The 11,067-nt window shown below is 42.3% G+C and overlaps 1 protein-coding gene across 1 annotated transcript; it reads left to right on the top strand.

The window, feature by feature from the left end:
* The first annotated feature begins 7,568 nt into the window (after window positions 1-7,568).
* LOC118425326 (monocarboxylate transporter 13-like) lies at window positions 7,569-11,059 on the top strand. Its single transcript, XM_035834134.1, has 4 exons — window positions 7,569-8,093; window positions 8,531-8,674; window positions 9,209-10,027; window positions 10,836-11,059. The coding sequence occupies exons 1-4, from the start codon at window positions 7,595-7,597 to the stop codon at window positions 11,057-11,059; spliced, it is 1,686 nt and encodes a 561-aa protein (XP_035690027.1). The 5' UTR covers window positions 7,569-7,594.
* The last annotated feature ends 8 nt before the right edge of the window (window positions 11,060-11,067 follow it).

Genomic DNA, 11,067 nt, shown 5'->3' on the forward strand with positions numbered 1-11,067 from the left:
GTGTGTGTGTATGTATGTGTGTGTGTGCTCATGTGTGTGTCTATCTCTGTGTGTGTGTGTGTGCGTATGTGTGTTTATGTGTGTCTGTGTGTATCTGTGTGCAATGTGCGTGTGTGTTTGCGTATGCATGTGCTTGAGCGCGTAATAAGCAGGTTGCTTTCGCGTATAAACGTGCTTTTAGCCTACTTAACACTGATCAATTATAAAATCACCTTCGGCTATTGGTAGATTAAGGTGAGCTTTTTTCAGATTCCGGCGTTTATATTTTGTTCTAGACTCGCTATTAATACTGTTATTTTAATTGACGTTTGGATGTTCGATTGCTTTAATTTTAATTTTTTTCTTATAGCATGCACACAACTGCTAAATAACGAAGACACTTAAATGTTTATGCATTTAGGCATATGTGGGCTTAGTGAGTTATTCAAATGAAAAAAAAAAGTACAGAAATACAGAAATGGATTAAATGAGGCGTGTTTGATAATAGATAATTATTCCTTCCAATAAAATTGTATTTAAAAGTACATGGGAAATGCAAGTTGAAGTACATGTACGAACTCTATACATATATATTAATACGAAAAATGGCGATCTTTTATTAAAAAGTCAAAATAAGCAAATTCTCGGACAATACTTACAAACGCATTACCGCGTTTTATTTAAGAACAAGAGTAAGTACGGGCCCTTAAACCACATAGGCATTACAATCAAAATACGTCATCGCCGCACAGCTTGCCACGAAAGACGGTTTGACCTTCTTTCAATCTTTGCTCGGCTTTGGGGCGCGACCTAAGCAGTGATTATAAACACAGTCTGACGCATGAGGTATAATACAGTTCAAGGGGTTTGCGCATAGCAAACAGCATACTTTGGATTGTTACTTAGCGTTGCTTAGGTACATCTTACATCTATACCACAGCGTCCACGACGGGCTTGAGGAATACTAATCATTATTTCTAAAGCACAGTATCTTCGCGCCCTCCAGTTTCAATGGAAGGCGATTAAGATTTTCAAACTTCCTTCCTTTAAACGGCTGTTGCCATTTGAAACGGTCGATATCATATCGCTTACGGGTAAATAAACTAACACAGTCTCTACCAGAATAACTACGCTGGCGGTAAAAGGGAGAGTAATTTTACCAGGGGAGTTTTGCTAACATAGGGTTCGGCCGGCCGCACAGCCGGAGGGAGAACATGAACCTTACCAAGGACTGCCTCCCATAGCCTGGGTGCCATTTAAGTACGGTGCCGCGGGCCTGTCCTAGGGCAGTGAGTGCCCCGGTAGAAATAGGGAGTAAATGAACTTTATTGCACGACATTTTTTACATGGTACAATGTAAGGCAACAGTAATAGATCAATTTATACAATGACACGGAAATGTGAACATAAATGGCGAGTTGACGTAGTGCAATATACAAGTTAAACGATTAGGTCTGCTGTACAATACATACTCTCTTTTTTAGAGCATTGCTTATATATTAGCCTAAGTACGTGGATATGCAGTCTGGACATAACATGAGTAGATTGAAAATACATATGTTTGTCTTTGGCAAGGGTGTACTAGATTTACATGTGATCATGTCAAATTTCCCTTCGCCGAATACTACGATCCTCGTACCTCCGAAGGAAAGCCTTGGGGAGGCTACGGTTTCTAGTCTACACATGTATCTGGAAAATGTGCTGCAGGTCATTTTTGGTAATCGGCCTTGCCCTGCTAGCCCCGCCCCGACTCATGGGTCACAGGCTGATGCGAGCGTTGCCACTGCATGCGCTCCCGGCCATTTTCGCTCGGCTAGGCGGTGATTTTCTCCGTCCTCTCTGCTTTACAAGGTCGCGGTTTACGTGTCCTCGTGTCACGTAGTTTCGGGTCCCAACCTAGCCTCTATAGCAGGCTCTCTGGGGCCTTTTTTTGGCTCATAATACACTTTTGCTGGCCATTTCTATCATTTCTATTTGTACTCGGTCGCAGGCAAGCCTTTTCTGATTGCCGGCTTCCAATCAGAAAAGGCCAGCAATCAGCGACCGAGTACAAATAGAAATGGCCAGTAAAAGTGTATTATGAGCCCAAAAAGGCACCAGAGAGCCTGCTATGGAGGCTAGTCCCAACCCACGTGCACTCGCTGCGGATACCAAGTCCTGTCCCGCCACCGCATGTTGTTAGACTTTAGAACCAATAGACTAGTGTAAATGACACACTCGACTCAACATGTTGACTTTTTCGTATCTATAGATATCTATTACGTCTGTTTAAATGTACTGTAATTAAACTGCTATAGACCTTGCAGAAGTCGTGGATACCAAGTTCTGTCTCACTCAGGATGAGCCCGCCGCCGCTAATCTCCAAGCAGATCCTACGATGGCATTGGATACAGTTAACGCAGAAATGTTCGCGGTGGTTTTATGTTCGCGGTTTTTGCGAAACAGTCTTACCGCGAACTTGAAAGCACAGCGAACTTCAACATTTTTCCAGTACAGTATGTGACTGCAGTGTATTGGCACGACCGCGAAATTAAAACCACCGCGAACACTCCACTTTCCCGCTAACGCGAAATTGAGTCCCCGCGAACTTAAATGCATTTACGTACTAAACTGGCCAAGGAGTGCAGTCAGCCAAGAGGTGTACATTTCTAGCCCAGCTTCGCTCCTCTGCCAGCTTTTGATGCTATCTTATGCTACCGTAGGATCTGCTTGGAGATTACGTCACCGCATGGTGCACGTGTAGGACATGTCAGGCTCCGAGTGACGGACGGTCGATGCCATACTGTAAATGTATTTAATTTCGCGGGGATTTAATTTCGCGGTAGTGGGAAAAAGGACTTTTCGCGGTGAATTTGAGTTCGCGGTAACACCACTGCAGTCTAATGCCATAGTAGAAAAATGTTCGCGGTGGTTTTAAATTCGCGGTGAAGTGGTCGTCGCGAAAACCGCGAACATTATCCACCGCGAACATTTCTGCATTTACAGTATCACTTATACCCCCTTTCCACTAGGACGGCGCTCTCGTCGCGCTCTCTCTGCGACCTCAAATTTTACATATCTCTCAAGGAATTGTATAGAAAAGAAACGATTTTTTTTACACTTTGTGTGTCTTGCTGTCCTCTCCGTCACACTTTCACATGATTGTATGACACAACCAGTATGAAACCAAAGGTTACACATATCCTATAGGTCGCAGTAAGAGCGCATCGCGATCGCCGTCTAGTTCAAAGAGGGGCCCTGCCGGTCGTTCTGTACGAGCGCAGTGGTAGGCAAAAAGCAGGTGTTTGGCAAAAGATTGATTTACAAATTGATTTGATCTGCTACTTTAAATAACAATTTCTAAACCAATCCACTGACGTCCTGATAAGCACCAGCTGTCGATACCCCGGATATAAACAACAACTGTGATCATTCGTATATGCTATATAAGACATATAAGACAACAGAACCCGCCACATGTGCGAACATGAGCGGGTCAAACCATTCCGGTAAAAATAGGGGTAGGGAATCTCCCGAGCAGCCCTCGTAACCCCTGCTTCGCCTATTGGGTCAGTTAGTCCTCACTCATAGTGAGCCATTGGGCTGGTCTCAATCATGATGTTTCTGACCTAGGGCGAAGATATACTGTTACAGTTACATGCATGTAACCCGTAACCTTGAGTGGCCTTTAGGTCTTGTTACGTGGTGACCATTAAGTAAAAAAAAATATAGTCAGTGATGGTCTCTGCAGCACTTGGGACCCCGCTTTGCCTCACAAAGGACACTAACTTTTCCTATATGATGTTGTCTCGCCATTGGGAACTATGCAAACATATATAGTTAAGTGACTTTTGCACACGGTCCTTATAAGTTAGTGCTTCAACCAGTTTTCTAGTTATTGGGGTCTACCCAAGCTTCCAAGACAAAGTTTATGCACTTAAATCCAACAACTCCTAGTTTACTTTTAACATCTGATGGCAGCTCCATAGAGCGGGTTTCCGACTTCAAATACTTAGGTGGTTTCACCGATAGTCTTCACGATATGAATGTTAGGATAGCCTTGGCATGGAGTGCCCTTCACCCATTGCACAGAGTTTGGAAATCCCCCATCAGAAAACAAACCAAGACAAAACTCTTTCAGACATGTATTGAAACAATTCTGTTGTACGGATCTGAATCTTGGCTTATGTCTAAGACACATTCCCAAAAACTCAATGGCACATATACAAGGATGCTTCGTCTAGTCTATAACTGTCCATGGTGGAAACATACTACAAACAAACAATTGTACGGACCACTACCAAAAGTCTCTACAAAAGTGAAACAGCGACGGCTGTGCCTTGCGGGTCACGTGGCACGAGCCAACGAACCAGCTGGTAGATTATTGTTGTGGTCCCCCGACACTAAGAGAAGAGTCGGTCGTCCAAGCTCAACCCTCAAGAAGCTCATTGAGGAAGAAACAGGTCTGGAGGGGAAAGGTCTTCTTACGGCGATGAAGGACAGGCAATTCTGGAAGGCCAACTTCGTTTGCATCACCTCTCAAGAGGATGACAAATGATGATGATGATGGGGTCTACTGAAAGTGCAAATAGGAAAGAAAAGGAACGGAAAGGAACGAAAAAGGAAAGTACCGAAAGTACGATTAAACTATACTGAAGCATCGTAAAAATATGTGACTATGAAGGACTTAGTTAAGCAGGGGAACGCTACAGCAGACCTGGAGTAGTTTCTTGTTATAGTTTGTACGTTTCCTAACGTATAACATCAATTAGATGTCCATGATATTGCGGAATATGTATTGATTCGTAGATACTATTATAAGTCATAAAGTTCTTAGGAATTTGATGACAAAAACCAGTCTGGCCAGCCCTAAAACGTTGCAATTTCAAAAAGGGAATACATCAATGCCCACGCGTAACGTTTAATCAACGGTTCCACATCCAAGTGCATGACTTGATTGCTATCAATGGAAAAACAGGTCACTAATGCAGGACATTTTATCTCAGTCTCTGCACATAACAATGTGCCAAATGTAAAGATTCAATCAGTGTAATTCGGAATAGTGAATATATCAATGTCCACGCGTATAATCAACGGTTCGATCAAGTGCATGGCTTGATATATATATAAATGGAACACAGGTCACTAATGAAGGACGTCTCATTTCTCCGCACATGAGGTGTGTAAGGTCTAGACTCAATCAGTGCTACAATCTTCTGCAGAGTCAAGTAACTGGGGAGAGGCGCCTTTCACCAGGGAGGGGTGGGGGTGGCAGTATCTGGGATATGTAGCCTGGTATGCAATGAAAGTGACTTGATATTTTGGTTGAAGTGGACTCATGCATCACATCATATAACTTTTCCACTTCTTTTCATGCAAATCTGTAATTGTAAAATGAATATTTTTAAACTGACGTAGAGATTTTGTTAACAAGTATGACCGCCCAATTTTTGTATTGGGGTAGTACAGTACCCGTCTCATGAGCTTTTCGCATTTGCCATCTATGAGAGAATATGACTATCTTCAAGACTACCTACATGATCCACCATTCTGTGTTTAGCACGCACCCCTTCCATTACGTTGTACATTTCCGATCGAGATCAGTACACACAATCCTTTTTACGGCCATCACAAATTGCATTAGCAATAGGCACTTTCTCCCCGCGGCCTTGCACATTTAGAAACTAGAGTTCCACGAACACATACCTTTGCCAAATAAACTAGGTCTGTTATGTAGAGTGGTGTCTGTAGACAAATGCATTACTCATTTCATTTTGTTTTATAATTATATGCTTGGAGTTGGTTTGTAAAATTTCGGCATTAATTGTGCAAATTTGGTCCCAATTTACAATTAATCAATATCAAATTGTATCAAGCATTGCTTAAGCTATCAGCATACCAAGCTATCAGCATACCAAGGATCAATTTCTTGACTTATTCTCTTTCAAAGTCTTTAAATACACCCCTTATACTCTCTTTCCTCTTTCTCAGTTACATGTGTGACAACGTTGAAACTACTATAATGGAATGCAGTGGATTTATGAACTTTTCATAATCAATTATGCAAATTAACTGTTAATTTGCATAATAAGTATCACATTGTGTAAGTCTTCACTTAGGCTATCTACATGCCAAAAATCGTGACGATCCGTCAACACGTTCATATTTTCTCATTAATTATGCAAATGAGGTCGTCATTTGCATGATTAATATGTATTGCCATTTCTCTCCTCTCAGCTACATATGTGACAAGTTTCAAAGTCCTATCATGGAATGTAGTGGATTTATAAAATGTCCTCATTAATTATGCAAATTATCTGTTGATTTGCATAATTGGTATCTCATTATGTAGGTCTTCACTTACGCTACCTACATACCAAAAAACATGATGATCCGGTAACATGTTCAAATTTTCTCATTAATTATGCAAATGAGGTCATCATTTGCATAATTGATATCTATTGACATTTCTCTCCTTCTCAGCTACATATGTGACAAGTTTGAAAGTCCTATCATGGAATGCAGTTGATTTATAAACTTTCCTCATTATTTATGCAAATTAGCTGTTGATTTACATAATTAGTATTCAATTATGTAAGTCAACACTCATTCTATCTACATACCAAAAATCATGAAGATCCGTCAACACGTTGCAGAGTTATTCTCGTCCAAAGTTTGAAAGGAAACCGGCGCCTGCAGTACCAAAAAAGCCGCTAGGGGGCCCAAACTCACAGCACATACTCTCTGCCCCGTGGGCTATCTACCACCCATAAATCATGACCACGGCATGTCCAGAACACGAGATATAAAAAATTGAGTTTCCGCTGCAGTACCTTAGCAAGCCGCTAGGGGGCCCATTATCGAACTTGACCTTCGTTTTCCCGAACCCTACCCACCTACCAAATATTATCGGGATTCATCCAAGACTTCTTGAGTTATGCTGTTAACACACACACAGACACACACACAGACACACACACAGACTCACAAGCCCAAAACATAACCTTAGCCATTCTGGCAAAGGTAAAAAGGTAATTATAACGCAATACCTCTGACCTGGCGCGCAGCAACAGATAATTACATGCTAAAGCTCCGAACAAGCCTTGCCAGATTGTCGGCTTTCATCGCTTGGGCTCGGTTAAAGGAAATTCATGACAGCCACCGGGTGATCTCAAAATTACATCCTAATTATGATCCGTTTTAGATAAAAGAAATAATCCTTTAGTACATTAATATAAATAATACAAAGAAAAATGTATTGATTTTAGGCCAATGAAGCCACCGTGAGCATGTCAAGTGTTAACGTTATGCTGATTACATTTAACAAAATCAACTCTAGACTAGTAGTGGACTACTACTAACTCTAGGCATAAAATTGCCAATAGTACAGCGCTGTTGTCCACATAGATTCCATTTTAAATGTAGGCGTTTTAGTATATTTAACTTAAATTTGTATATTTCACCCCCTTGTGTGTGTGTGAGAGAGAGAGAGAGAGAGAGAGAGAGAAAGAGAGAGACAGAGACAGAAATATTTCCATTTCTCTAATTGAGTTGCTTGAATTAACTGTCTAGTCTTGACATATATAATCATATATATCATTTACCTGTTGCAGCTGTCTAAAAAATAAATCCCAACATGAATGACAAGAGGAAAGTACTCAAGCGGCAGTCTAGCACAGCTGCCGCTGACGTGGACGCCATATGCGCTCCTGCCACGCCTAAACACACCGGCATCTCAGAGCGACAACCGAGCACGCCTAAACATGCCCCCATTCCAGAGAGACAACCAAGTCTTGCCGAGAGAAACAAGAGGAGACTACTCAAGCGACAGTCGAGCACAGCTTCGGCTGACGTGGACGCCATATGCGCCCCAAGCACGCCTAAACACATCGCCATTCCTGTCCAACAACCAACGATTGCCGAGAGCAAAAAACATGTGCAGTACCTCGAACATCCGCCAGATGGCGGTTGGGGCTGGCTGGTTGTGCTCAGCAGCTTCCTGATGCACATCGTCGTCATCGCGTCCATCAAGTCGTTCGGTGTGTTCTACCCCGTGTTTAAAGAAGAGTTTAACGAAGGTGCTGGGGACACAGCTTTCATCCAATCAACATTGGTGGGGATGACGCTGATATGTTGTAAGTATGAACACTTATGTCTAGATAGCCATAAAGCCAATGAAAGCCAGACCTGGTGCAATGGCTGGTGCATTGAAGCCCATAGAAACATCCACAAATTGTAATTGTTTGGAGGAACTCATGTTTGTTATGCATTATGTAAGAGTGCAATGTGAATGCCAACAAAAATATGCAGATTCTTTATCAGTGATATTCGCTTGAACTGTTAATAGTTTTTTCGGGGGCTCAATCAAACTTTATTTTCTAAGATGTTAACCAACAATTTGACGGGATTTGAGAGTACGTATATTTGCACTTGTATGATTTCTATGTAAACAAGACTAATAATTATGCCCTCAGGCCGCAAATCGTGTTGCCAGAGGAAGAAATTATCATTAAAATGTGTTGATGTGAGATGAATACGTGAGTACTGACTACGTTTGTTTGTTTTGTTTCAGCTCCTATCGCCTGTGCCCTGAGCAAGCTGACCAGTTGCCGCCTGATGGTCACCACAGGCGCGGTGCTGGCGGCTGTCGGGCTCATCATCAGCTCGTTCGCCCAGAGTGTGACGTACCTGCTATTCAGCCTCGGAATTGTCACAGGTAAAGACCGTATAGTATTCGTTTACATTGGATCATGATCTAGAATATGATCCAGGGCAGTACGACTTATTAGGAAGCAATCGTATGCAATTTAAGAATCTGTGTAGCTATAAAGGTTGTTTAACTCCTAAATCTTTACGGCCTGGTGTCCAATCTTCAAGCAGGGGTTCGGCTTCAATTGTTTTAGCAAAAATTATGAATATTTAATCATAAATGTAACATAAGGTTATATAGGACGTTGAGGATATGGGAAACCAAGTGTGGCATTGCAAACTAAAATTGTAACCTCATTATTTAAACCAAAATTAGTAAATTTGGTACAATGTCTGTCAGAAACCTGTTGCCATAAAATAATCACAAACTTATAGTTTGTAGATATCGTAGAATTGTTGCCAACAATATTTTAGGAAAAGTCACCAAGTTTCGTAGTCCTAGCACACGTCTTTCGGCAGTTATGTGACGACAAGGTTGGTGCTGGCACTTTTGCCCGACAAAGAAACAACAACAGAAACTTTTCTTTATATCTATTTCCAGGCTTCGCCATGTCGTTGATGTACTCGCCATGTCTGACCATGGTGGGGCGTTACTTTGACAAGAAGCGGGCCACAGCGAACGGGATAGGCTTGTCAGGAAACGGGGTGGGGATGTTCGCCCTGTCACCTCTGTATCAGGTTCTGATAGACGAGTATAGTTATCATGGGGCGCTGCTTGTGATCGCTGCTATCACCCTTCATGGGTGTGTATGTGGGGCTTTACTCCGGCCTATACGTCTCAGAGAAGACCTGGAACAGCAGGCTTTGTTGTCCAAAAATCATAGAAACCATCCTAACGACCCTCAGTCAGGTTGCAACAAGTGTGTCTCATCTACTCGTAAGGTGTTGGAGATTTTCGACGTGTCGCTTTTGACGGACGTCGCTTTTGCTCTGTTCCTAGTCTCTCATTTCGGCACCATGCTTGGTTACTCCATTGTATTTGTCCACATGGCAAAACACGCTCAAAACATCGGAGTTGGTAAAACCGAGGCGTCGTTTTTAATTTCGGTCATGGGCATTAGCGAGTTCATATTCCGCCTGATTGCAGGCTGGTTTGCCGATCTGGGGATCATCAGTAGACTTAACGTCTACATGATCGGAGCTGCAGGGGTGGGGTTGTGTAATTTGTTCGTGCCCTTCTGTCGGTCCTATGCCTCGCTCATTGTGTACATGGCGTTCTACGGCCTGTCCTCCGGAGTGTTCCACTCCCTGATAGCCGTGCTGGTGAGAGAGTACACCGGAGTCGCCCGACTCTTCAACGGCATAGGATGGACCTTGCTGGCGGGAGGGACAGCCTATCTGCTGGGGTCACCAATCGCAGGTATCATCATTTGTTTTATTTACTTTAAATAAAAGTCTGTTTGGCTTGTTTTGTACCAAACTGGTAATATGTAGTCATGGGATTATACTAGAATCCTCTATTGGAAAGACGAAGCAGTTTCCTTTACGTTAAAGTAAAATGTATGCGTTCTCTGTACATGCATAGGGACTACTTTAAAGCAAATGTAAACTACATTGTATGTGCAAAGGTTTCTTCTGTACGCTTAAGGCATAATGCAGGTCTTAGAGAAACACTGCAAACGTCCTGCCTTTTAGCACACTTGAAGCTTGCTTAAAGGTTTCTTCTTTGAGATCATGCCACAATTAATGCAACTGAATCATCTTAAGATAGTAAATGCAGTTTTCCCGTCAGCATAGAACTGCTACCACTAACATATGGATTTTTCAAGAAGTCTTTCTTGACTACTTGTTGATCTTGCCTCAGTGGACTTAAAAAGTATATTTAGATACATTAGTTGATAAATAGTATATTTGAATACATTAGGACATGTGACAGCCCCTGGATGGTATACAGATGAAAATCATATTAAAGAAAGCCTAGATGCTAGAAATCCCTTCAATGATTGCAACATTTTCATCCCATACCATGCACTCTGCATTAAGTTGATTATCCTTATAGAACTGTATTTCTATAGGGCCACACTAGGGTAAGACCTTTGAGTTTGTCCCTAGACGTCATGCTCCACTCGCGGTTTTGTCTAGCAAAACGTAGATGTATCAGTAGATGCTATGCTTTATACCTTATACAATTATTGCGCAATCAAGTTACAGATCTTGCCTCTCTGCAGGCTGGCTGTACGATGCTACGGGAAACTACAACGTCTCCTTCTTCTCCGCCGGCTCCATCATCGTCACCTCCCTCAGCCTCCTCTGCATAAAGAAACCCAGCAACCCTGACGGGACGGCCTCACACGACGACACTCCATCAGCAGATAACAACATAAGTATTGTCGATAGAGATGGTCATATTGAAGATTCACCCACTCGCGTAGAGCAGGAAACAACTCTGTAGTTTTTACC

Source organism: Branchiostoma floridae, chromosome 11 (genome assembly GCF_000003815.2).
Source record: "Branchiostoma floridae strain S238N-H82 chromosome 11, Bfl_VNyyK, whole genome shotgun sequence".
Classification (NCBI taxonomy): Eukaryota; Metazoa; Chordata; class Leptocardii; order Amphioxiformes; family Branchiostomatidae; genus Branchiostoma; species Branchiostoma floridae.

What these genes read in the sequence shown, in the direction of transcription:
- LOC118425326 (XM_035834134.1), top strand. Translation starts at nt 7,595, where the DNA reads ATGAATGACAAGAGGAAAGTACTCAAGCGGCAGTCTAGCACAGCTGCC. An exon ending in CAGCCTCGGAATTGTCACAG is followed by an intron (nt 8,675 to 9,208) that starts GTAAAGACCGTA and finishes ATCTATTTCCAG; the next exon opens with GCTTCGCCATGTCGTTGATG. An exon ending in GCTGGGGTCACCAATCGCAG is followed by an intron (nt 10,028 to 10,835) that starts GTATCATCATTT and finishes GCCTCTCTGCAG; the next exon opens with GCTGGCTGTACGATGCTACG.